This window comes from Gigantopelta aegis, chromosome 11 (assembly GCF_016097555.1).
Source record: "Gigantopelta aegis isolate Gae_Host chromosome 11, Gae_host_genome, whole genome shotgun sequence".
NCBI classification, from domain to species: domain Eukaryota; kingdom Metazoa; phylum Mollusca; class Gastropoda; order Neomphalida; family Peltospiridae; genus Gigantopelta; species Gigantopelta aegis.
The window spans coordinates 22,999,515-23,027,510 of NC_054709.1; the positions used below are offsets into that span (position 1 = coordinate 22,999,515).

Here is a 27,996-nt window from a genome sequence, read left to right on the forward strand (position 1 = left end):
GTGGTCTGTCTCGTTCCGGCCGAACGAGTCTAAATAATAACATAACAAGGAATGCATTTCACACCAGATTTTAATATCTATAACGTTTTTTAGTATCTATAACGTTTTTTAATATCTATAACGTTTTTTAATATCTATAACGTTTTTTAATATCTATAACGTTTTCTCTTCCTTGAAACATTTTATTTTATCTAGAATATATTTTTCAAGAAATTTGTTGAAATATGTTGAAGTCTTTGTTGTCTCCACCTATGCTATTCTTGATTTCAAAAGCAAGAAAATATTTTTCATACGAATTTTCCAACATGATAACATACTAAGTTTTAAAAATCATGTTTGTATAATTAGCAACGATTCTGCCGCGTGGAAGCTTCGTTTATGATTCACCACCTGTAAAAAAAAAAAGAGAAAAAAAACTATTATTTACATTAAGCTCCTAATAGCCTTACTGGACCAAACCGCAGCAGACCCAGAAAACAGAAAGACCCAGAAAGAGCATTATAACATTACTATCAGTACTATAGGTCTCCGTCTCGTTGATATTAAAACATCCGCTTTAAGGGCGATATATATATATATATATATATATATATATATATATATACTTACTTCGTATATATTTAGTTCGAGATGTGCGGCCAATATTTTCGAACAGGGTCGTAGCTAGAATGTTGTTGTTTTTTGTGTTGTTTTTGTGGGGGGAGAGATTTATTCTGCGCATATTGAAAAATGGTTAAGAAAATTATTTTCTTTAAGTTTATACTGGGTTTTTTTTTACCAAATTCCCCCTCCCCCCTCCCCCTCCCAGCTACAGCCTTGTGCAATCTATATTAGGCTACGATATCGTAAAACCATTGTGACGTCACTGGCGTGTGCTGTGGTAACATAAGGTAGGTTCGAAAATCTCGAGTCTGATGTTCACCGATATTGTAGAGTATATTTAGCCAACTGCGATAATTATGGAAAGTTAATAGTTTGTTTTGTTTAACGGCACCATTAGAGCACATTAATTTATTAATAATCGGCTACTGGATGTCAAATATTTGGGTTTTTAGAAACTTTTTGTTCCATTAGTAGCAAGGGATCGTTTATATGCACCATCCCAGACATGACAGAACATGCCACTACCTTTGATATGGCAGTCGTGATGCTCTGTCTGGAACGAGAAATAGTCTAGACTGACCAGCGCTTTACCACTGAACTACTTCCCACCGTGCAATCATTATGGTTTAATATTAAGCTTCCCACTTGGAATATTAATCCAATGCAGACCCGTACGCAGGATTTTTAATTTGGGGGGGGGGGGGGGGGGCGGATTCCTCGTGATGGGACCCACAATGACAAAAAACAATAACAGCTGTTTACGTAACGTTATCTAAATTTGATAGAAAAAATATGGACCTTTGGTAATTGGGGGGTTGGGGTGTACACACCCATCGACCCCCCCCACCCCCCCACCCCCCGGCCCGATGCGTACAGGCCTGTCATGTGTTTCTGTCATTCAATTATTTCAAAGATACTAACACCTTTCTTTACGTAACTACAGTAGAGTAAGTTATGATTATCAAACTTTTCATTTATACATACTCCTTAGAAAAGTCTATCACATTAATTTATGAACTACAGGCAAATGGCTATTAAAAAACCACCATGAGCGTTTGCACCGCCCAGGTAATACCAATTACATGTCTGGCCCATGGACTATATCTGTTCTCAGTTCTGTAAAACATTTGCCACGTGTTTTCCAATATTAAAGGTACGGTCTCACGACAGTGTGCTCTAGTGGTGTTGTTAAACAAAACAAACTAACTTTTCCACATTAACAATCTTACTCTAGTCATTTAAAATAACCAACCGATAGATCTGCCATTGCTAATGTAATGTAATGTAATGTAATGTAATATGTAATGTAATGTAACGTCTTACCCTCTTCTGTTTTGGTCGCAGATTTTTGTCTACTTTTAGCATCTTCTGATTTCACTTCTGACTTGCTCGGCGACTTGTCTCTGCTTTTTGTGTCTTCTGGTTTCACTTCTGACTTTGCAGCCGACCGTTCTCTGCTTTTAACATCTCCCTGTTTCACTTCTGATTTAGTGGATGACTTGTCTTTACTGTTCGTATCTTCATGTTTCTTCTCTGACACAGTGGCTGATTTTGCTTTACTTTTGCTGTCAGTTTGGTCAGTATCCGACTGCTCGGCGTCAGAACCTTTCAGAGACTGGACGATCCTGTTGTTAACGTCTTCCATCGCTTTCTTTATCGCATTCTGGGCAGATACATCCTCTGAAATCAGAAACCAGAAGACAGATGTAGTAGTGTCATTTACAGTTGCTCAAACGCGTCAAAGGAAGCATAGTGTAAAGTTAAAGCCAGGGGAAGCATGAACAGAACGTGAGTCAAGAACGAGAGGCAAGGCAAGGAAAGGCAAGGCAAGGAAGGACAAGGAAAGGCAAGGAAAGACAAGACAAGACAAGACAAGGCAAGGAAAGACAAGACAAGACAAGGCAAGGCAAGGCAAGGAAAGACAAGGAAAGGCAAGACAAGACAAGGAAAGGCAAGGAAAGGAAAGACAAGACAAGGAAAGACAAGGCAAGGCAAGGAAAGACAAGACAAGACAAGGCAAGGAACGACAAGACAAGGCAAGGAAAGAAGGCAAGGCAAGGCAAGGAAAGACAAGGCAAGGCAAGGAAAGACAAGGCAAGGCAAGGAAAGGCAAGGCAAGGCAAGGAAAAAAGGCAAGGATAAAAGGCAAGGCAAGGCAAGGAAAGAAGGCAAGGCAAGGAAAGACAAGGCAAGGAAAGGAAAGAAGAAAGGCAAGACAAGGCAAGGAAAGGAAAGAAGGCAAGGCAAGGAAAGAAGGCAAGGAAAGAAGGCAAGGCAAGGAAAGACAAGGCAAGGAAAGACGAGGCGAGGCAAGATAAGACAAGACAAGGCAAGGCAAGGCAAGGAAAGACAAGGCAAGGAAAGACAAGGCAAGGCAAGGAAAGACAAGGCAAAGAAAGGAAAGAAGGCAAGGCAAGGAAAGACAAGGCAAGGCAAGGAAAGAAGGCAAGGCAAGGAAAGACAAGGCAAGGCAAGGAATGACAAGGCAAGGCAAGGAAAGACAAGGCAAGGCAAGGAAAGAAGGCAAGGCAAGGAAAGACAAGGCAAGGAAAGGAAAGGCAAGGCAAGGAAGGCAAGGCAAGGAATGACAAGGCAAGGAATGGAAAGACACAAGGCAAGGCAAGGAAAGGCAAGGCAAGGCAAGGAAGGAGACAAGGCAAGGAAAGACAAGGCAAGGCAAGGAAAGACAAGGCAAGGAAGGAAGGAAAGAAGAAGGCAAGGAAGGCAAGGCAAGGAAAGACAAGGCAAGGCAAGGCAAGGAAAGGCAAGGCAAGGAAAGACAAGGCAAGGCAAGGAATGACAAGGCAAGGCAAGGAAAGACAAGGCAAGGCAAGGAAAGAAGGCAAGGCAAGGAAAGAAGGCAAGGCAAGGAAAGACAAGGCAAGGCAAGGAAAGAAGGCAAGGCAAGGAATGACAAGGCAAGACAAGGAAAGACAAGGCAAGGCAAGGAAAGACAAGGCAAGGCAAGGAAAGAAGGCAAGGCAAGGAATGACAAGGCAAGACAAGGAAAGACAAGGCAAGGAAAGGAAAGAAGGCAAGGCAAGGAAAGACAAGACAAGGCAAGGAAAGACAAGGCAAGGAAAGGAAAGAAGGCAAGGCAAGGAAAGACAAGGCAAGGCAAGGAAAGACAAGACAAGGCAAGGAAAGACAAGGCAAGGAAAGGAAAGAAGGCAAGGCAAGGAAAGACAAGGCAAGGCAAGGCAAGGAAAGAAGGCAAGGCAAGGAAAGACAAGGCAAGGCAAGGAATGACAAGGCAAGGCAAGGAAAGACAAGGCAAGGCAAGGAAAGAAGGCAAGGCAAGGAAAGACAAGGCAAGGCAAGGAAAGAAGGCAAGGCAAGGAAAGACAAGGCAAGGCAAGGAAAGAAGGCAAGGCAAGGAATGACAAGGCAAGACAAGGAAAGACAAGGCAAGGCAAGGAAAGACAAGGCAAGGCAAGGAAAGAAGGCAAGGCAAGGAATGACAAGGCAAGACAAGGAAAGACAAGGCAAGGCAAGGAAAGACAAGGCAAGGCAAGGAATGACAAGGCAAGACAAGGAAAGACAAGGCAAGGCAAGGCAAGGAAAGAAGGCAAGGCAAGGAATGACAAGGCAAGGCAAGAAAAGAAGGCAAGGCAAGGAATGACAAGGCAAGACAAGAAAAGAAGGCAAGGCAAGGAATGACAAGGCAAGACAAGGAAAGACAAGGCAAGGCAAGGAAAGACAAGGCAAGGCAAGGAATGACAAGGAATGACAAGGCAAGACAAGGAAAGACAAGGCAAGACAAGGAATGACAAGGCAAGGCAAGGAAAGACAATGCAAGGCAAGGAATGACAAGGCAAGACAAGGAATGACAAGGCAAGGCAAGGAAAGACAAGGCAAGGCAAGGAATGACAAGGCAAGACAAGGAAAGACAAGGCAAGGCAAGGAAAGACAAGGCAAGGCAAGGAATGACAAGGAATGACAAGGCAAGACAAGGAAAGACAAGGCAAGACAAGGAATGACAAGGCAAGGCAAGGAAAGACAATGCAAGGCAAGGAATGACAAGGCAAGGCAAGGAATGACAAGGCAAGACAAGGAATGACAAGGCAAGGCAAGGAAAGACAAGGCAAGACAAGGAATGACAAGGCAAGGCAAGGAAAGACAAGGCAAGACAAGGAATGACAAGGCAAGGCAAGGAAAGACAAGACAAGGCAAGGAAAGACAAGGCAAGGAAAGGAAAGACAAGACAAGGCAAGGAAAGACAAGGCAAGGAAAGACAAGGCAAGACAAGGCAAGGAAAGACAATGCAAGGCAAGGAAAGACAAGGCAAGGCAAGGAAGGAAGGCAAGGCAAGGAAAGACAAGGCAAGGGAAGACAAGGCATGGAAAGACAAGACAAGGAAAGGCAAGACAAGGGGCCAAAAAAGAAACATAAGGCAAGGCTGGTTGAGAAAAGGAAGACAAGGCAAGGTGACACAAGAAAAGACAAGGCACTAAGAGAAAATGCAAGGAAAGGCACTTGCGTGAAAGACACAAGGGAACGGATGACTATAAGCTGTCACACAGAGAGACAGACAGGCAGACAGACTAGTATGTAAATAAATGGAGACATCACAGACAGACACCTATGTACATTGATAGATAAATGGATGGCTAGATGGGTGGCTGGGTGGGTAGATAGATAGATAGATGGATGGACCAAAAGACTGACAGTTAAATAAATGGATGGCTAGATGCGTGGCTGGGTGGATAGATAGATAGACAGATAGATGGACAAAAAGATGACAGTTAAATAAATGGATGTATTTAACAATGGTCATTCTGAAACCAGTACCTTGTAATTTGGCAAAATCCATGGACTTCTCGAAACTAGCTAAGGCTGCTTGCAGATCGCCAAGCTTCACTGAAATGAGAGGATGTGATACATTATAAAATCTCATCACAAATAACACATTGGAGAGCTAAGTCTATATACAATATACGGCTAAATTCGAGTATATACAAACCCTACCCTACTTCACATCGAATCATATGATATTTAACAGTCTAATCCAACAATTGCTTAAGTTGTGTAAATCGGTTCATTCCTTACAGGAGGTATATAATACTTTAAATGCGCAGTTTGGTTTGGTTTTCACACATACTTTTATTTCAAAACAACTATATTTTTGTTAGTTAATTATGATTTCAGATCCCATAACAATATTTTCGAAAAAATATCGGGTTTTGCTCAAACGTTTCATGGGTAAGTTTTCACTAAAACGCATTTGAATGGTGTGACGTTTATGTAAATTAGTAGTATCATCTGTACAAAATGACAGAGATGCAATGACTAAGCAAGTTCGCCTTATTGAACAAATTACGTCATTTCTAATTGAGCAAGGTTATCTTTCAAATAAAAGTATCCCCTTTCTGATTGGGCGAGTTTGTATATGAATAATTGTTTCAAGTCTTCTCACTGAACATGTTGGAATATATATAACGAACCTTCTGATTGAGCAATGAGTACCGATGCCTGTAACTGCCAAACAGTGTCATTGGCTTCCTCCGCCGCGGTCAGTGATTTCTCGCCAAACTGCTTGGCCGTGTCGTAGTGGTGCAGTTCAAGGTGGCAGCGTCCGATCTCGTGATACAGCCACGTGCACTCTAGCGCCGTCTTGCTCATTGGCAGCTTCCTCTCCCAACTGTAAAGGTAAAACAAAGAAAACAAAGTTTGTGTAATGATTTCAGTACGAAGAAACGAAGGAATGTTTTATTTAACGACGAACTCAACACATTTTAATTATGGTTATATGGCGTCGAAACATACTGGTAATGGAGGACGGAAGGAATGTTTTATTTAATTATGCACTCAACACATTTTAATTATGGTTATATGGCGTCGAAACATACTGGTAATGGAGGAAGGAAGGAATGTTTTATTTAATGACGCACTCAACACATTTTAGTTATGGTTATATGGCGTCGAAACATACTGGTAATGGAGGAAGGAAGGAATGTTTTATTTAATGACGCACTCAACACATTTTAATTATGGTTATATCGCTCGGACATATGGTCTAGTACAACACAAACAACGAGAGAGGAAAATCTTTGTCAAAGTTATATTCGTGCTTGTGCAAAATTAAGCCCTTTTTAACGTGCCCTAAGAATACAACTCTTTGACTTGAATGCAGGCACGTAAGACCGATATGTGAATTAGAGGGGTCAGGTGAGGGCGGTAGCACATTATTTTGTTATATATATATATAGCACGACGAACAAATCTTTTAAGCTTCAAGTGGGCCCGCTTCCACACCACTCTCCTTCAGTTGTTCAGGCCTGACATGTCCAGGACATTCATTAAAGATTAGCATACGCTGTTGGAAGTTGAGAGAGACCAGTGGAGTGACCTTTCAGCCAGAAATCTTGGAACTCTGTACCTCACAGTCTTTAGGTCAATAGTTTATCGAAGAAAAGATTCATACCAAATTTAATTAGGCCCTGTACTTAGCCTGTAAATTTTTTTTACAAAGTTTCACTCATACAAATATCCTCTAGTTAAAGTCGGAAGAAATGCTAGTTTTAGACTTTAGAAAGCAGTGACATATGGTATATGGTATGTGAAAACGTCTTCCTTTGCACCAAGTCCATTATGGCGCCACCTCGAATAGTGTCACCTGCTCTTGGTTTAGTTGAAGACACCTACTGGACAAACCACGTTTACTTACACTTCTATTGCTTTGTCGAAACTTCCAATTCTGGCGTAAACCCGACCCAGGTTATCCAGTCCTCTTGATTTCGCATCTTCTATGGGACTGAAATACAAACGTAGAATTAGACATCACTGTGATTAAGTAGCATCATGGGAGATCGATCCTTCGACCCACCACACCTCTAACGAGTGCTCTGCCAGAATACATGATGACACTTTGTGGACAGTAAATGCCTGGCATTTTGGCAGTAAGGGCTTAATTTACAAAGCCTGTATACGTCTTACACGCGTGTAACAACATACATTTACACAAAAAAGGTTTTGTTCAAGGACATCAATAGAACACATTGATGTATTAACCATCGGCAATTGGATGTCAAACATTTGGTAAATTTTACGTATAGTCTTAGAGAGGAAACCCGCTACATTTTTCTATTAGTCATTGATATGTACCATCCCACGGACAGGAAAGTACGTATCTCGTCCTTTGATATATCAGTCGTGGTGCACTGGCTGGAACGAGAAATAGCCCAATGAGCCACCAACGGGGATCGATCTTAGACTGAGGGCGCATCAGGCAAGCGGTTTACCACTGGGCTACGTCCCGCCTCTACATACATTTACAATGCTCAAAAACACCTTCGTTTAAGACAAACAGGCGTCGTAAATTCCTGGATGACAAAGACCCACTATATCGAGCGCTTGTGGCGAATAATTACAAGACAGAGAATGGTGTAACTAACAGTTACTGGCCAGCACAATCTCAATAACATTGAGCACATTTGATTGGCTATGGAGAGAGAGAGAGAGAGAGAGAGAGAGAGAGAGAGAGAGAGAGAGAGAGAGAGAGAGAGAGAGAGAGAGAGAGAGAGAGAGAGAGAGAGAGAGAGAGAGAGAGATATTGTTAAAGGACTGTATGAAACCACACAGAGAGGTTATACGAATCAAAGGCCATCTAACCAAGTATTAAGGTATGACAAGATATGAATAACGAATAGCAACTGTGTCTCCAACGCAAACAAATGTCCGCCATATTGGAACAGACGAATACTTAAGTGCCATGATTGTATATCTCGCGACATGGGGGAAAGGAAACACTGTTTACGTGAATACTGTATAGTGACAAAACATTTCAATTTAATTTTTACTAGGTTCAACGTCGATGCTGTGATGAGGAACATAGTACAAAACTAAATTCAACAGTCTAAATATTGCAATGTCCCTTGGACTTTTTATTTTTTATAGGCATAAATAAAAAGAATTGTTTTGATTTTTTTAACAGATTGTTCTAACATTTATTGCGATCACATGCACCTGAGATTTATTTTGTACTTCGTTTTGGTTTTGAACAAACTGTCCTCACCCTTTTTCTCCCAGTTCCAGGTCCGTGCTGTGGTGCTGCAGGGCCTTCTTGTACTGGCCGAGTTCAAGGTAGGCGTTGCCGATGTAGCTGTGCAGGTTGGCGACCACCTCCAACTTGTTGGGCACCGACTCGTTCGAGTAGTTGTCCACAGTTTTCAGACACTTCTGGGCTCGCTTCAGACTCAGAGCGTACTGGCCGTTACTTTGAGCTGATAAAATAAACACACAGTTTTTAGAGACTTCTGGGCTCGCTTCAGACTCAGAGCATACTGGCCGTTACTTTGAGCTGTTAAAATAAACACACACAGTTTTCAAATACTGTAAAACAGATATTATTCGCGGGAATACATTTTCATGGGCTACTCATTTTGATTGGCAGCAAGGGATCTTTTATATGCACCATCCCACGGACATGATAGTACATACCACGGCTTTTGTTACACCAGTTGTGAAGCACTGGCTGGAACGAGAAATAGCCCAATAGGTCCACCAACGGGAATCGATCTTAGACCGACCGCGCATCAAGCGAACGCTTAAATACCACTGGGCTACGTCCCGCCCCTTGTAAACACATAAAGACAAACACTTGTGCTATTTGTTAAACAAGTCTCAGCTGGTTTCTTCCTGTAAACACATAAAGACAAACACTTGTGCTATTTGTTAAACAAGTCTCAGCTGGTTTCTTCCTGTAAACACATAAAGACAAACACTTGTGCTATTTGTTAAACAAGTCTCAGCTGGTTTCTTCCTGTAAACACATAAAGACAAACACTTGTGCTATTTGTTAAACAAGTCTCAGCTGGTTTCTTCCTGTAAACACATAAAGACAAACACTTGTGCTATTTGTTAAACAAGTCTCAGCTGGTTTCCACCTGTAAACACATAAAGACAAACACTTGTGCTATTTGTTAAACAAGTCTCAGCTGGTTTCTTCCTGTAAACACATAAAGACAAACACTTGTGCTATTTGTTAAACAAGTCTCAGCTGGTTTCTTCCTGTACACACATAAAGACAAACACTTGTGCTATTTGTTAAACAAGTCTCAGCTGGTTTCTTCCTGTACACACATAAAGACAAACACTTGTGCTATTTGTTAAACAAGTCTCAGCTGGTTTCTTCCTGTAAACACATAAAGACAAACACTTGTGCTATTTGTTAAACAAGTCTCAGCTGGTTTCTTCCTGTACACACATAAAGACAAACACTTGTGCTATTTGTTAAACAAGTATCAGCTGGTTTCTTCCTGTAAACACATAAAGACAAACACTTGTGCTATTTGTTAAACAAGTCTCAGCTGGTTTCTTCCTGTAAACACATAAAGACAAACACTTGTGCTATTTGTTAAACAAGTCTCAGCTGGTTTCTTCCTGTACACACATAAAGACAAACACTTGTGCTATTTGTTAAACAGGTCTCAGCTGGTTTCTTCCTGTAAAGACCTAAAGACAAACACTTGTGCTATTTGTTAAACAGGTCTCAGCTGGTTTCCACCTGTAAAGACCTAAAGACAAACACTTGTGCTATTTGTTAAACAGGTCTCAGCTGGTTTCTACCTGTAAACACATAAAGACAAACACTTGTGCTATTTGTTAAACAGGTCTCAGCTGGTTTCTTCCTGTACACACATAAAGACAAACACTTGTGCTATTTGTTAAACAGGCTCAGCTGGTTTCTTCCTTTAAACACATAAAGACAAACACTTGTGCTATGTGTTAAACAGGTCTCAGCTGGTTTCTTCCTGTACACACATAAAGACAAATACTTGTGCTATTTGTTAAACAGGTCTCAGCTGGTTTCTTCCTGTAAAGACCTAAAGACAAACACTTGTGCTATTTGTTAAACAGTTCTCAGCTGGTTTCTACCTGTAAAGACCTAAAGACAAACACTTGTGCTATTTGTTAAACAGGTCTCAGCTGGTTTCTTCCTGTAAACACATAAAGACAAACACTTGTGCTATTTGTTAAACAGGTCTCAGCTGGTTTCTTCCTGTAAACACATAAAGACAAACACTTGTGCTATTTGTTAAACAGGTCTCAGCTGGTTTCTTCCTGTAAACACATAAAGACAAACACTTGTGCTATTTGTTAAACAGGTCTTAGCTGGTTTCTTCCTGTAAACACATAAAGACAAACACTTGTGCTATTTGTTAAACAGGTCTCAGCTGGTTTCTTCCTGTAAAGACCTAAAGACAAACACTTGTGCTATTTGTTAAACAGGTCTTAGCTGGTTTCTTCCTGTACACTGCTACTGAAAAAAACCTATCGTCTTGTGGTTGACATTTATCGGAACTTTATAAAACAGTTAGTGTCCCTTGTTTTGATTGGCCAGTTAAAAATAGAAAGCAGTATGATTAAGAAGCACATTGTTCATATTCTATTTTGGAAGAATAACAAAACAAACTTTGTGGCGGTTTGCAGGCTCCACCATAAGGTACGAGACAGGGGACAAAACATCAAATTCGGGCAAAACCGATACAGATAACCCGATACCTTTTTACCATGTATTTCCATCATTATACCCTGAAGATTAGTTGGAATGCATGTAAAAATGCGCAATGATTCGTTTGCAATCATATGTAGCTGTTAGGTAGCCTAGGCCTAGTCATGCTAATATGATTAAATGATTTTTTCTAAGCCAGCCTGCCCCCCCCCCCCCCCCCCCCATCCTTACAAAAATGGGAGCCCGTACGCCTATGGGCACCATGGGTAAAGTGAACATTGTTTTGAATAATGTCAGTACCCGAAAGGTTAACTTGGTCATCTGGTGACTATGGACGAATGGGTGCTTAAAGTTCAAGTCCTAGCGATGGTTTGAAAGAGAATTTATCAGAGCAATAATATTTATATTTATCATATAATGAAACCGAGTTGGAATTATTAAAGTTGCGTATACAGTTTACAAAAACGTTTAATCTTGAGATTATATGATAAAACAATTTATTACCCTCGTGTTTTTCGGTATCGTCAATATCAGAAATAAAAATCGAATAATACAATTTTGATTTCTAATATATGATACTGACATACAGAAACACACGAGAGTAATAACCTCCATACGTGCTGGTGAAACAACAAACATACAATATAAAGCTATTCATGCAGACATACACACATACATACATAGACATGCAGACATACAGACATTGATAAATAGAGACAGACAGACAGTTACCTGCATCTATCTTCTCAAGCTCATTCATGATGTAGTCGTTGGGTGACGCCCCCTTAGCTCCACTGTGGTTCCGCCTCTGGCGCATGGACTCGTACTTTCTGGCGTACATGGGTTTCTGCTGCCGCCAAAAGTCTGTGCGGGTGTCCAGGTACAGCAATCCGCTCTCTACCAAGTCGTAGATTGTCCGGCCCGTGTTAGTCGAGTTGTCTGAAAACAGTATGACAAATACAGCAGGTCGTAGATCGTCCGGCCCATGTTAGTCGAGTTGTCTGAAAACAGTATGACAAATACAGCAGGTCGTAGATCGTTCGGCCCGTGTTAGTCGAGTTGTCTGAAAACAGTATGACAAATACAGCAGGTCGTAGATCGTTCGGTCCATGTTAGTCGAGTTGTCTGAAAACAGTATGACAAATACAGCAGGTCGTAGATCGTCCGGCCCATGTTAGTCGAGTTGTCTGAAAACAGTATGACAAATACAGCAGGTCGTAGATCGTCCGGCCCGTGTTAGTCGAGTTGTCTGAAAACAGTATGACAAATACAGCAGGTCGTAGATCGTCCGGCCCATTTTGATCGAGTTGTCTGAAAACAGTATGACAAATACAGCAGGTCGTAGATCGTCCGGCCCATGTTGGTCGAGTTGTCTGAAAACAGTATGACAAATACAACAGGTCGTAGATCGTCCGGCCCATGTTAGTCGAGTTATCTGAAAACAGTATGACAAATACAGCAGGTCGTAGATCGTCCGGCCCATGTTGATCGAGTTGTCTGAAAACAGTATGACAAATACAGCAGGTCGTAGATCGTCCGGCCCATGTTGGTCGAGTTGTCTGAAAACAGTATGACAAATACAACAGGTCGTAGATCGTCCGGCCCATGTTGGTCGAGTTGTCTGAAAACAGTATGACAAATACAGCAGGTCGTAGATCGTCCGGCCCATGTTGGTCGAGTTGTCTGAAAACAGTATGACAAATACAGCAGGTCGTAGATCGTCCGGCCCATGTTGGTCGAGTTGTCTGAAAACAGTATGACAAATACAGCAGGTCGTAGATCGTCTGGCCCGTGTTAGTCGAGTTGTCTGAAAACAGTAGGACAAATACAGCAGGTCGTAGATCGTCCGGCCCATTATGGTCGAGTTGTCTGAAAACAGTATGACAAATACAGCAGGTCGTAGATCGTCCGGCCCATGTTGGTCGAGTTGTCTGAAAACAGTATGACAAATACAGCAGGTCGTAGATCGTCCGGCCCATGTTGGTCGAGTTATCTGAAAACAGTATGACAAATACAGCAGGTCGTAGATCGTCCGGCCCATGTTAGTCGAGTTGTCTGAAAACAGTATGACAAATACAGCAGGTCGTAGATCGTCTGGCCCGTGTTAGTCGAGTTGTCTGAAAACAGTAGGACAAATACAGCAGGTCGTAGATCGTCCGGCCCGTGTTAGTCGAGTTGTCTGAAAACAGTATTTTTTTATATATTTTATTTTTGGGGAAGGGAGACCTAGGTTGTTTGGTAACAAGTGTCACAAATACAGCAGGCGCGAATTGGTGGTGGGGGGGGGGGGGGGGGGGGGACTGGAGAGAGTCCTAGGTTATCCGGAAACAAGAGTGAAAAATACAGCAGGTGCTTATTGGATGGTAGTCCTAGGCATTTCCCGGATATCGAACTGCCCCAAAAAATCCAGTGCAAATTAAACTAATAAATGTATGTGTTTTGAATGCAGAAAATGTCTTGTCTTTGTGCACTTGGTGACTGGAGCGCATTGCCGCATATATACTGCAGTGATATCAACCCCACACCGTTATAGTCAGTTAGTTCTCACAAGTCAGTAACAACGAGATTTAAAACAAATGTAGAATATTTTCCAAGTAAAACTTACGGCACTTGTGTTTGCAGTTGACTTACACAGGGTAACACATTTCAGTCGTGTTTGTTTCATTGTATGGCATGGCTGTGGCGTCCGGAAATGTTTTATTTAACGACGCACTCAACACATTTTATTTACGGTTATATGGCGTCGGACATATGGTACAGAACCACACATATTTGGCGTCCGAGTGTTCGCCATGGAGCAGCCAATGAGATGTGTTTACATCGATCCCTTAAACGTGTGTGTAATCACTGTTTAAACGTGTGTGTAATCACTGTTTAAACGTGTGTAATCACTGTTTAAACGTGTGTATTCACTGTTTAAACGTGTGTGTAATCACTGTTTTAATGCAAATCAATGAGTTCCCGATGGTTCGAATAATCACAGCATGTTGATTACTGCTTGTTTGAAAGTAATTTTCACAAACATGCAACAATTACCAAAATGGTTGTTGCACCTTTAGAAAGTCTACATTCAAAGAAGACGAGCAGTAGTCTATATTATTGCTCTTTCTTTCTATCGTTAGATTAGTTATTTCTTTGTTTGTATCTTTATTTTTATCTTTCTTTATTTTTTTATTTGTATGTCTTCTTTTTTCCCCTTCCATTCTTTTATATTTTTCTTTCTTCCTTTGTTCTTTCTTTCTTTGTGCTTTGTTTACATGTCTCATTAAGACGTTTTTCCAGGTATTTGCGGTCTCATTGCTTTGTTTACCTGTCTCTTTGAGGAGTTTCTCCAGGTATTTGCGGTCTCATTGCTTTGTTTACCTGTCTCATTAAGACGTTTTTCCAGGTATTTGCGGTCTCTGTGCTTTGTTTACCTGTCTCATTAAGACGTTTTTCCAGGTATTTGCGGTCTCATTGCTTTGTTTACCTGTCTCCTTGAGGAGTTTTTCCAGGTATTTGCGGTCTCATTGCTTTGTTTACCTGTCTCTTTGAGGAGTTTCTCCAGGTATTTGCGGTCTCCGTACAGCTCGCCCAGTAACTCTTTGATTGTCTTCTCGCTGGACGTCGACGAAATGACGTAACGTTTAGTCTTCGCTTTCTGCTGCTGTTGCTGCGGTGCAAACGTCGCGAACACTGGCCGCCGCTTCTTCTGTTTCTGTACATAAAATGATCGATTTATAAATAGATATGGATGGACAGATAGATATGGAAGGACAGATATATATGGATGGAATGATAGATATGGATGGACAGATAGACAGATAGATAGATATGGATGGACAGATAGATATGGATGAACAGATAGATAGATAGACAGATAGATATGGATGGACAGATAAATATGGATGGACAGATATGTATGGATTGATAGATAGATGGACAGATAGATATAGATAGACAGATAGATATGGATGGACAGATAGATATAGATGGACACATAGATATGGATGGACACATAGATATGGATGGACAGATAGATATGGATGGACAGATAGATGGACAGATATATATGGATGGACAGATAGATATGGATGGACAGATAGATGGACAGATAGATATGGATGGACAGATAGACAGACAGATAGATGGACAGATAGATATGGATGGACAGATAGATAGATAGATATGGATGGACAGATAGATAGATAGATATGGATGGACAGATAGATAAGACAGATAGATATGGATGGACAGATAGATATGGATGGACAGATAAATATAGATAGACAGATAGATGGACAGATAGATATGGATAGACATGGAAGAACAGATAGATATGGATAGACAGATTGATATGGATGGACAGATAAATATGTATGGACAGATATATATGGATGGACAGATAGATATGGATAGACATGGAAGAACAGATAGATATGGATAGACAGATAGATATAGATGGACAGACAGACATGGATAGACAGATAGATATGATTGGACAGATAGACATGGATAGACAGATATATATATAGATGGACAGATAGACATGGATAGACAGATAGACATGGATAGACAGATAGTTATGGATGGACAGATAGACATTGGTGGACATATAGAGATGGGTGGACAGATAGACATGGATGGACAGACAGACATGGGATGGACAGATGGACATGGATAACAGATAGACATGGAAAGACAGATATACATGGGTGGACAGATAGACATGGATAGACAGATATACATGGGTGGACAGATAGACATGGATAGACAGATAGACATGGATAGACAGATAGACATGGGTGGACAGATAGACATGGATGGATGCATGGTTAGAGTGAATGAAAGCAGAATGAAAAACACACAAAGAAAGAGTGAGTGAGAATGGATAGACGAATGAATAGATGGATGAATGGTTAGACATACAGAGACATAAAGAGATAAACAAAGACAGGAAGATAGAGTAATAGATCTCCTGCACTTAACGGTAATCTCTTCAAAATGAGGTAACTGAGTGACATACGATATAATATCTTGAGAGACATGGAATATAGGAGTCATCGCAAGAGAGAGAGAGAGAGAGAGAGAGAGAGAGAGAGAGAGAGAGAGAGAGAGAGAGAGAGAGACGGAGAGAGACGGAGAGAAAGACAGAGAGCGAGCGAGAGAGAGAGAGAGAGCAGGAAAGAGAGAGATAGAAAGGGACACAGAGAGCAAAGGAGAGAGAGAGAGAGAGAGAGAGAGAGAGAGAGAGAGAGAGAGAGAGAGAGAGAAAGAGAGAGCAGGAAAGAGAGAGCTAGAAAGAGACACAGAGAGCAAGAGAGAGAGAGAGAGAGAGAGAGAGAGAGAGAGAGAGAGAGAGCAAGGGAGAGAGAGAGAGAGAGAGAGAGAGAGAGAGAGAGAGAGAGCAAGGGAGAGAGAGACAGAGAGACAGAGAGACAGACAGACAGACAGAAGATATACATATATTGCTTTAATGTAGACAGCAAGATGGCTACCTCGTCTTGCTCTCTAAAGAAGGATAAATCTCCCTTTGTTGTCAGTTTTACTTTCTCAGCAGCTGAAACAAGTAGAATAAAAATTAAAAGTGAACAACTTAAGGCAGCAACTGTCAGTAAATGTTTTTGTCTCCAACACACAGAACAGACTATGCATTGTTTCTTTCTTTGTGTGTCTCTCCAACAAACATTATATTTTCAAAATGTCTCAATAATAGGCAGTTAACATGTTCTTCTAATGGTCGTTGAAATACAGTTATGCTAGTATCAGACTACCAACTGTCACATCGGAGGTGGCCAACTCGCCATTCTCGCGACTTGTCGAATACAACTTCTGAGCAAACCCGTTGTGGGGAAAATTACAACGCAACTGTCGTGTTGGTCAACTCCGTCGTGACAGCTGATAGTCTGACTCTAGCATAACACAAATTTATATTTCAGGAAAAACCATTACGATAAAGTGACCGTATCACTGGCTAGGGGAGATTGTAACTTATGAAATACACATTGGTTAATGATGTTACTGGGATTGATATTCGAATTATTATCACCTACTGAATTCTAATGTTTTATTGGCACCTAACAGAGGATAACTTGTATCTAGTCCTATATGCAATTGAATATGTTTCATTCAAACCTGACAGCCGTCCTCGGATGTATTTTGTCACGGACGTACGTACCTTTTCTACTTCGCATAAAATGAATTTTGACTACTATTTACACTAACTGTAGGAACAGAAATATTTGATACTTTAAGCAACAATTTAAAACTAAAAGAGAACTGTAATAACCAAACACATTTTACTATTTTTAATAAGTAGCAGTGTCTTTACAAAAGGTTCACAAAGTGGCTGCTTACATCCAATAGAATTGTCAATGGCTTCTTGTGCCTTTTGTATTCCTAGTCTAAATTCCTTGAGTTCGGGGCGTAACTTGTTTCCTCGATGGTAGAACATCAGGGCCAATTCGAACTCGCCCTTGTAGTATAGGGCTTCTGCCTTTTGGTACACACCCTGAAACATAAACACAGACATCCTTAGAGATATCCGCCTTTTGGTACACACCTTAAAAGGTTTTAAGCAAATTTTTACATCTTTTTCGACTAAAAGTTACTTACAGCCCTTGCACATGTAGCTGACTTACGCGTCACAGACAAATGATTGTCAGGTTAACTATACGCCACAGTGTAATCGATTTCGATCGTGCTGTTTTTTTCATTGGATGTATGGCAATGGTGACAAGGGCCCCGTTCCACGAAGCCATCTTTGCACTACTATCGCCGTAAATACCCTACTATCGCCTCCTTAACTTTGTTCTACGATTGCCAGCCTGTTCCACGACGTAGCGTAGCTTACTATCGTCGTAAATTACTGTGAAGTACGAGGCAGTTGTAAGCCACTAACGTAGCTGTCAAATGGCAGTTAAATAATGATTTGGTCATTTTCTAAGAAGGATACTAACCGTTTGTATATACCAAATACCTTTCATAAAACTCGGCGTTCGATGAAAAACAGTCTAGGCCATACGACCGTTACATGAAAATACGGGAGATAACTCTCATGTCTTATGCATTCGGCAATTATCGCTTAGCAAATAAACTGACAAAGTTACTTCATGGATGTCCGATACCATTGAATACATCATAGATGTTCCGAAAAGTCAGTAACCAATTCATTATTTGTCTAATTCGTACTTCTTCGTAAAGAATATTTTAATCATTAAAGGGGCACTTACGACTACCGTAAGGTTGCTTTGTGGAACGGCTGTAAGGTTTACGGTGCCAGTTGTAAAATTCACCGTAAGTCACTACAATTAACCTTAGCTACAATTCTTTCGCGGAACGGGGCCCTGGTCATCACCTAGGAGCAGTCAGTCGTATGTCTTGAAATTGATAACAAACGTACATGTGTTAACAAGTATGTGTTAAAGGTAGGCACTTTAGCAAATGAAAAACGCGTAATTTTAGAGTTAATAAAAAACCATGATTATTCCTGCTAACTGGGGGCAGCCATTTTGTTTCGTTTTTGTGACGTCCGGTGGGATAGCTTGGGGCGAAGTGACGTCAGCTCCTGACCATCTCCTGTATGTACAGTGTAAACAAAAGCAGTAATTTTCGACAAGGCGCTTCTCTTTGATCAACCTGACTTATAAAACAGCATAAATGACGTAATAATATAATAAACTATTTAACTAAATATATTTCAAGTTGCATTAACGGAACAAAATGGGGTTATAGTGTTTTTCTCTGTTTAATAATCCAAAGGAAAAATGTACACTGTTACGCCTACTGATATGCTACGTTGGAGCAAAAACGACAACCCACGATACCCAAGTGATAATTTTATTTTCTTTGGGACTACGTAATTGGTCAGTTCTGTGGTTTTAGATGGAAAAGTCTACTTAATCAATAGTTTTACAGAACTATTTACAGTAATAAACCATGTCCATTACAGTTTTAGGGGCGACAGGTAATATTCCACAATACCGGTATGTATTTTTGTGTCTAGACAGCGTCAGTTAATTGGCTCGTCTGGTTACCAATCAAATACACACCTGCCAATCAGGAATCAAAGGTAGAAGCAACTAACAGCATAGACCAATTAACTAAGAAAACACTCCGTGTATCATTTCAGTACGTAGGTTAATCCATGGGCAAAACATTGTTAATTGTTTCGACTTGTTGTGTAGCCACTTTGACAATGGTATTTTATTTTGTATTGAAAAATAATATATATAGTGCTGGATATACTTACTGTTGGCTTACTGGGATGTGTATTATTACAGAACATTGCAATGTATGACTATTTATCATCCCGCAAAAAACAGGTAGATTGTGTTTCTCAAGTTATAAGGCTCATTCCTGACGTGACGCGTTAAGTATTACGTAACCACCAGCTCGCCAGAGGGCGTACTCACTGAGATGGTACAAAATGGCTGCGCCGTTATATATAATAGTCGTCACATTTAACCGTTTTATTAATTAACTATACGATTATACGTGTTGATATTAAGCAATAATGTGCATTATATATCGTTGAATATGCATACCAGGCCAAATGCCTTAATTGTCCTCTTCTAAATAAGGAATGATAATTATGCCAGTGCAACTCTATTTCCCTGACCTAGATACACGTGACACGTATGAGACGCGTTACGCTGGAGCTCACGACGGGAAATCTTAAACTCTATTTCCCTGACCTAGATACACGTGACACGTCTGAGACGCATTACGCTGGAGCTCAGAATGGGGAACTCTCTAAAGACGGAGTACTTCACCTTGTGGTACGTGTTGTCGTTTGCCAGTGATGACTCAGCATCTTTGAGCGCCGTGTTCGTGTCTCCGAGCTGGAGGTGACACTTCGAGCGCGCCACCAAACACGTCTTGTCATTGTGCTGGATCTCCAAGGCCTAAAAAAAAAAAAGCACGAAGCGTTTGAGCATAAAATAATGGACACAAATGTAGTACTAGTATTCAATTCATTTTAAAATACCGGTACTGCTACGGCTATTCATAACCTACAATATACTATGCAAGGCCTTTTTAACAGTTTCCGATCCCTCTAATCGCTCTACTCTTTTGATCCGCACTGCCGACCGCCATCTTTGCACCTTGCGAGGATCTTTTTAGTCCAATCGACTACCATACACACATCGTGCTAAAATGATATTTTTATTTTCCAACAAATATATAATGAAAACTTGTGTCAAAACCTGTGCCAAGATTTTAGAAAAAAAGAAGAGTTTATTTATTTTAAAATTAGTAATTTTATTATTTTATTGCTTACTAGCTATTTTTAATGATATCTTGGTTGTATCTCGTGTCTCATAACTCCAATGTTCAGTGGCTTTTATTAAAATATTATGTATTACATTTATTATATATATTTTTAAAGGTGAGACGTTAATAAATAATTGAATTGAATTGAATTGCTGAAGTTTGCGCCGAACCCGGGGGGGGGGGGGGGGGGGGGGTGGGGGGGGGGGGGGGGGGGGGGGGGGGGGGGGTGGGGGGGGGGGGGAGGGGGGGGGGGGGGTGGGGGGGGGGGGGGGGGGGGGGGGGGGGGGGGGGCGGGGGGGGGGCGGGGGGGGGGTGGGGGGGGGGGGGGGGGGGGGGTTTTTTGGGGGGGGTGGGGTTATGGGGGGGTGGGGACATACTCGAAACTCCAGTGGTATATGAGCATGGAAAATGTTTTCGGATGAAGTTTGCGTACAAAGATGGATTCAATAAATAAAACCTCAATAGGCGCGGTCATTTGTTTTTGACACATAAGAAGTGGCTATATACACGGCGACCGTGTATAAATCATCTGGTAATGAGGGATGGTTATCTAAACGCCAGTGTTTGTCTGGGGGGGGGGGGGGGGGGGGGGGAGGTTGACCCCATTGTAATGCCGTCACAGCTCATGTAAACGTACATGTAGTCTGACAACACAGAGAAGAGTGGCATATCTTACCACAGACACACAGATTACTCTTCCGAAAGCCAGTAAAACACCGTTTAAATAGTTTCCCAAGACATGTCAGTACATACCATGACATTTGATGGGGCACTGTTTATACGTAGACTACATGGGGCGTGGCAATTGCTCTCCTACATCCGCTCTTTCCAACTTTGATACCGTTTATATATATTGCACAACAACACCAAAAAAAAACCCCCACCCCCCCAATATTTTAACATACTAATGTAATTATATATATATATATATATATATATATATATATATATATATATATATATATATATATATTATATATATATCTCACAGTAAACGTACCCTGCGCGTGCTGTAAATTCACCGTGGTGCAGGGGTGTAACATTCTCTTTGAAAATGGCCAATACATCACAATTGAAATTTTGAGTAAAAGTCAGTATCTATCTGTAATATTTGTATTTGTGCACAGTTCTTTACACTGTTTTTATTTAAATCTTGAATATTTATATTGATGTTGATCATCACTTTATTTATTTGCATTACCATAGTTTGACACCCAATAGCTAATGTATTTTTCGTGCTGGGGTGTTGTTAAACATTCATTCATTCAACAGTAAACGTAATTCGCTAAACAGACCAAGAATATTCACAAATCATTAATTTAAATAGATAAACAAATAATGGGATTCAAATTGAATAATTTAAAATAAATTAAAGAAAATTTGCGGGTATTTTTGGTTGTTCTAGTATTTAACTATGAAAAATAATTTTACGTTTAAACCATTTCAATAAATTAATTAAATGTTAGATATGTCTGTTTTAAAGGCGCTTCTCCCTCTAAATACTTTGTACACTATTTCTGTCTAATACGTACAGTCCGTTGTTTGAAATATTATTCTGTGCGCATTCAAATGTGCCACTGATTGTGGAAGTTATAGAATCTCATCATTCTGACACATAGTCTTAGAAGAAACCCGATAATTTTTTCATCAGAAGCAAGAGATAATTTATACGTATTTTTTCCACAGACAGGATACAGATCACGGGATTCATTTGACATAGCAGTGGAAAAAAAAACCTAATCAGAGAAAGGGTTCACCGAAAAGGTTCGACCCGACGACCAACGCATCTCAGCAGGCGTCCAACCGACTGAGCTGGATTCCGCCCCGACAAGAAACATTTAAAATTAAAGGCCTGTAGAAACGATATCTGGAGGGGGAGGGGGGCAACCTCGGGTGGGGTGTTGGGGTGGTGGGGTTCACAGTCTCTACAGGCCATAGTTTTACCTTTACTAATATTTATACAGAATAGGGGCGGGGCGTAGCCAGGGATAGAGCATTCGCTTGGTGCGCGGTCGGTCTGGGATCGATCCACGTTGGGCTATTTGTTGTTCCAGCCAGAGCACCACGATTGGTATACCAAAGGCCGTGGCATGTGCCATCATGCATGTGGGACGGTGCATATAAAATACTCTTTGCTATTAATGAAAAAAATGTGGTATAATATCCGTCCGGTCCTCCCCCCCCCCCTCATTATTTTAGTTAGGGTTAGGTGTTAGGGTGAGGGTGAGGGTGAGAATGAGAATGAGGGTGAGGATGAGGGTTATGGGTGAGGGTGAGGATGAGGGTGAGGGTTAGGGGTGGGGAGACCGGGCGGATATTTTTCTAAAAATGTAGCGGGTTACCTAAGATTATGTAAAAATTACCAAATTTAATGTTTGACATCAAATGTGCTCAAGTGGTGTCATTAAACAAAACAAACTTTATACAGAGTAGGACAAAACATATGTTCGTCCACGAGCTGGGGTTGAGGGAGCACGTCCCCCGTTGTCCCCGTCCCCGGTTCGTATGGGCCGGAGTTAAAAAAAAAACCCAAACTATTACTTACAATTGTGTACGATTCGATCGCTTTCTTGTAGTCTCCTTGCTTGTACAGCGTGTCTGCCTCAGCCTTGTAGATCTCAAACGTCGCTTTAGGGCCCTCAGATCCTTCTTCGTACATTGTGTCTTCTTTTAGTGCGATAAAACAAACCTTTACTTCCCGTTCAACCGCACACCACTGCTTGTTTCAGAGCCAGTACCCGAACGACGCTGTTGCTAGGAGACGATATTGCCCTGGGAAGGTATAGTTGTGTTACTGAGTGGGTAGGAGTTGAGACTCAGTGAATTTCTTAAAACACTTGTACCTGGTTGGTATTTATGTAGATAATGAAATTGAACACAGAAATGTTCCGATTGTCTTTAGTTCTGCAATAAATGTTCGACTGTGACAGCTATATGTTTTTGTCGTATCAATACTATGTATTATGCTTCGACTTACTGACGGCTGGTGGTTACGTAACCGGGTAATCAACAACACATGCATTAACACGTTGATTGCAAATAACAGGTACACCAACCGTAACCAATCTTGATCCACTGAAAGGGATTAGGGTTGTTCCACAGCTAATCACTGGGGGAGGGATGAAGGGGTGGTAGGCAGTTTTCGGCAGTTTGCTTTGTACATCTACCACTTATAAACAAACTTCAAAGTGATTTAGACCATGTGTCATGTGAGCATAATGAAACAAATATACATAATAATATAGCAATTACGGTGCCCCCCACCCACACCCCCATCCCGTCGCCAGCATCTATCTCGTCCTGGAACATCCCTTAGTGTAAGTATACAGGCAAGGAAAGAAATATTACACAACAAACAAAAGGTTATTACTATTCAAGTAATCTTCAGGACCGTAGCTAAGATTTGTGTGTTGGGTGGGGGTGGGGGTGGGGGTGGGGATGGGGGTGGGGGTGGGGTCAGATGAATTCTTGGAACGAACGAGCATGGAAGGCGCAAGATACTAGGAGGTCCGGGGGCATGCTCCTCAGGAAATCATAAAATCTATATGTTTCTAGAGCTTATAGTAGTAGAACAGGTCAAATAAAGACAACCGGCCTCTGGCGATGTTGTGGTTAAGCCACCAGTACTAAGGCTGGTAGGTAATGGTTCGCAGCCCGGTACCGGCTCCAACTCGGAGCGAGTTTTAACGACTCAGTCGGTAGGTGTAACACCACTACAGCGACTTCTCACTCACTAACAACTAGCAAACTAACCACTAAACGACTGTCCTGGACCGACAGTCCAGACAGCTGAAGTATGTACCCAGGACAGCGTGCTTTAACCGTGACTGAAATAATCACGAATGTAAATATAAACAACAACAATAGAGATAGGACCAGTGTACTGAGACACATTACCATTGGCGGGGTTGATACTTTAATACTATTACTGGAAGTAGGACACAGGACCATGGGCGGGGTTGATATTTAAATACTATTACTGGAAGTAGGACACATTACCATGGGCGGGGTTGATATTTAAATACTATTACTGGAAGTAGGACACATTACCATGGGCGGGGTTGATATTTAAATACTATTACTGGAAGTAGGACACATTACCATGGGCGGGGTTGATATTTAAATACTATTACTGGAAGTAGGACACATTACCATGGGCGGGATTGATATTTAAATACTATTACTGGAAGTAGGACACATTGCCATGGGCGGGGTTGATATTTAAATACTATTACTGGAAGTAGGACACATTACCATGGGCGGGGTTGATATTTAAATACTATTACTGGAAGTAGGACACATTACCATGGGCGGGGTTGATATTTAAATACTATTACTGGAAGTAGGACACAGGACCATGGCGGGGTTGATATTTAAATACTTTTACTGGAAGTAGGACACATTAGCATGGGCAGGGTTGATATTTAAATACTATTACTGGAAGTAGGACACAGGACCATGGGCAGGGTTGATATTTAAAATACTTTTACTGGAAGTAGGACACAGGACCATGGGCAGGGTTGATATTTAAATACTATTACTGGAAGTAGGACACATTACCATGGGCGGGGTTGATATTTAAATACTTTTACTGGAAGTAGGACACAGGACCATAGGCGGGGTTGATACTTAAATACTTTTACTGGAAGTAAGACACAGTACCATGGGCAGGGTTGATATTTAAATACTATTACTGGAAGTAGGACACATTACCATAGGCGGGGTTGATACTTTAATACTATTACTGGAAATAGGACACAGTACCATGGGCGGGGTTGCTATTTAAATACTATTACTGAAAGTAGGACATAGTACCATGGGCGGGGTTGATATTTAAATACTATTACTGGAAGTAGGACACAGGACCATGGGCAGGGTTGATATTTAAAATACTTTTACTGGAAGTAGGACACAGGACCATGGGCAGGGTTGATATTTAAATACTATTACTGGAAGTAGGACACATTACCATAGGCGGGGTTGATACTTTAATACTATTACTGGAAATAGGACACAGTACCATGGGCGGGGTTGCTATTTAAATACTATTACTGAAAGTAGGACATAGTACCATGGGCGGGGTTGATATTTAAATACTATTACTGAAAGAAGGACACAGTAACATGGGCGGGGTTGATATTTAAAATACTATTACTGGAAGTAGGACACAGTATCATGTGTCGGAGTTGATATTAAAAATACTATTGATGGAAGTAGAATACTGTACCATGGGCGGAGTTGATACTTAAAATAATATTACTGGAAGTAGGACACAGTACCATTGCAGCGTTGATATTTAAAATACTATTACTGGAAGTAGGATACTACCATGTGGCGGAGTTGACATTTAAATACTGCCACTGGAAATAGGACACGCTGTTTTTCTCTTAAACACCAGAAATTGACAGACTATTTTGACTGAAACGTATTTTATTGACCAAATGGATTAGGCACAAAATATGACCATCATTTATTTATGCAATTTAAAATATGAAAACAAATGTCGAAAGAAAGAAAGAAGAGATGATAGAAAAAAGAAAAGAAAGTTATCTATGTGATCGACAATCTGACAGGATTGTTAAAAACAGAACAGAAACAAACACAGTTACACAAAGGCACCACAATATAATTACGTGTATAGAAAAAACAAACACTACACATTATTTACAAATTAAGAAACACGTTTTTTTTAATACATTATATACATCTGATATATCAAATGCCGTGGTATGTGCTATCCTGTCTGTGGGATGGTGCATATAAAATATCCCTTGCTACTAACTCTCTAAGATTATATGTAAAAAGTACCAAAATGGTTGACACCCAATAGCTGATAATTAATAAATCAATGTGCTCTAGTGGTGTCGTTAAATAAAACAACTTTAAATTTTCATATTGAATGCATTCAAAGAAAAACTAAAAAACAATTTCAAAATAATTCCACAAGGAATCAAGGAATCAATGCCAAGTCCAAGGCCTATTACTAGACAGTAAAACCTGATTCTGTGGACACCTCTGTAGAAAGGACAAGCTGCTGATAAGGAACATGATTGCATATACAACAAATCACACTATAATATGGCACAGATATATACTCCATTATCTCTCTCTCCCCCACCCTACTCCTCTCTCTCTCTCTCTCTCTCTCTCTCTCTCTCTCTCTCTCTCTCTCTCTCTCTCTCTCTCTCTCTCACACACACACACACACACACACTTTCACTAAAAACTGAATCATTGTGTTTTTTTAAGATTCAGTTCTAAGTTGGTTTGTAACATAACAAAGACGTAATAATGTAATGAACAGATTGGGTACTGTTTCTTTAAACACAGAGTAGGCCTACAGCAGACTTACGTAACACTTTCATGACTAGGGTATACAGTGTCATTCCCTAGTTATATGTAACATTCTGAACGCAGCACTGGCTATAGTCCGTTTGCGTCAAAACGTGCAATGTAACTCTATAATAATTAAAGTAAAAATTAAAATAAAATTTGCGTATCTCCAAAGTTCAAGGGCTATAACTGTCAAAAAAGAGGGTAAACTGCCATAAAAGTCAAACTTGATTTATAACAGAAAGCGATAAAGCTATACCCAAAATTATAAACGCTATAAACAAAGAAGACGTTTGGAAAAATAATTTTCTTATCTCCTAAGTTAAAGGGCCATAACTGTCAGAAATAAAAGAAAGTCAAACTTGATCTGTAATAGTATAACATAAGCTATATAAAAAATTTCCGCTCAATATCTTGAGGCAGTGGGGGGCGGGGAGTTCGAATTTTTTTTTTCCGTATCTGCTAAAGTCAAACTCGATCTGTAATGAAATAGTATAGGATAAAGCTATACACAGAAAAACATCTGGAAAATTATATGTGGGACAAACGGACGGACATACAGACGGACAGACAGGACAGAGATGAAAGCTGAAGTCCACTCCAGTGGGACCGGTAAGGGACTAAGACAAAGGTTACTTAACATATTACATTCAAATTATATAGATTAAATCTAATTTTTAATACAGGGGTGAAAACGAAATGTTTGCAGCTTCTCTTCATTGTCATTGAAGTAATCGATAATGCTGCTCGTGGAGACTAAAGGTTTGGCTGTTCCATCAGTAGCCTTCATACCTGTATCAAAAAAAAGATTTAACCTATGCAATTTGATGGTACTTTGTAAAAAAAACTAAAACCTTTTTACTTATGTATGGGTTTAAAAGTTAAAAGTTAATAATATGATTTTATATGAATTTGAACTGTATTCGTTAAACCGGACTATAGTTTTGATTACCAATTTCACGTGATAATAATGCACTTCAGATTTCCAAAAGAACAACATCCCAGAGATCATCTTTTAAGGTCAGCGTAATCGTAAAGTGGACGCACCTCTTAATATAACCATTGATACTGCTAATGTCTGTTACACTTATTCAATGCACATGCTGTTTTTTCTCAGTCGCGGTGCTGCCCTCTAGTGTACGAATTAGGCGATATCACAGTCTGTTTTCCTTTATCTTCCTGGCGCTCCTAGTCATACATCGCAGAAAGAACGAACAAGTTAAAGACCACACCAAGAACCAAACAGATGGTTGAAATGCAGAGTTCACTCCCTTTGGCCAGTATGTCGCTTGTTAGAGGGTCATAACGAATCTGTCCACCTGAAACAAACACGATATATATATATATATATA

General features: G+C 40.5%; 2 protein-coding genes across 3 annotated transcripts in view; both read right to left on the reverse strand.

Moving 5' to 3' along the window:
* Positions 1-131: 131 nt before the first annotated feature.
* LOC121385390 (outer dynein arm-docking complex subunit 4-like) lies at positions 132-23,232 on the reverse strand. 2 transcript variants are annotated; one of them, XM_041516056.1, is made up of 12 exons: positions 22,857-23,232; positions 19,810-19,941; positions 17,393-17,546; positions 16,531-16,595; positions 14,579-14,747; positions 11,789-11,995; positions 8,618-8,825; positions 7,271-7,357; positions 6,048-6,244; positions 5,395-5,463; positions 1,927-2,283; positions 132-390 (listed from the first exon to the last, which is right to left on the reverse strand). In XM_041516056.1, the coding sequence occupies exons 1-12, from the start codon at positions 22,968-22,970 to the stop codon at positions 377-379; spliced, it is 1,773 nt and encodes a 590-aa protein (XP_041371990.1). In that variant the 5' UTR covers positions 22,971-23,232; the 3' UTR covers positions 132-376. The 2 variants fall into 2 exon arrangements, 1 of the variants encoding a protein (XP_041371990.1); XR_005959534.1 differs by lacking the exons at positions 1,927-2,283; positions 5,395-5,463; positions 6,048-6,244; ... (6 more) ...; positions 19,810-19,941; positions 22,857-23,232 and adding an exon at positions 610-816.
* A 2,838-nt stretch (positions 23,233-26,070) lies between these two features.
* Positions 26,071-27,996, reverse strand: part of LOC121385093 (contactin-like) — a 39,049-nt gene continuing 37,123 nt past the window's right edge. Inside the window, exon 24 of the mRNA XM_041515629.1 lies at positions 26,071-27,963. Coding sequence (XP_041371563.1) covers positions 27,833-27,963 — 131 coding nt within the window. The 3' untranslated portion in view covers positions 26,071-27,832. The remainder of the gene's footprint in view (positions 27,964-27,996) is intronic.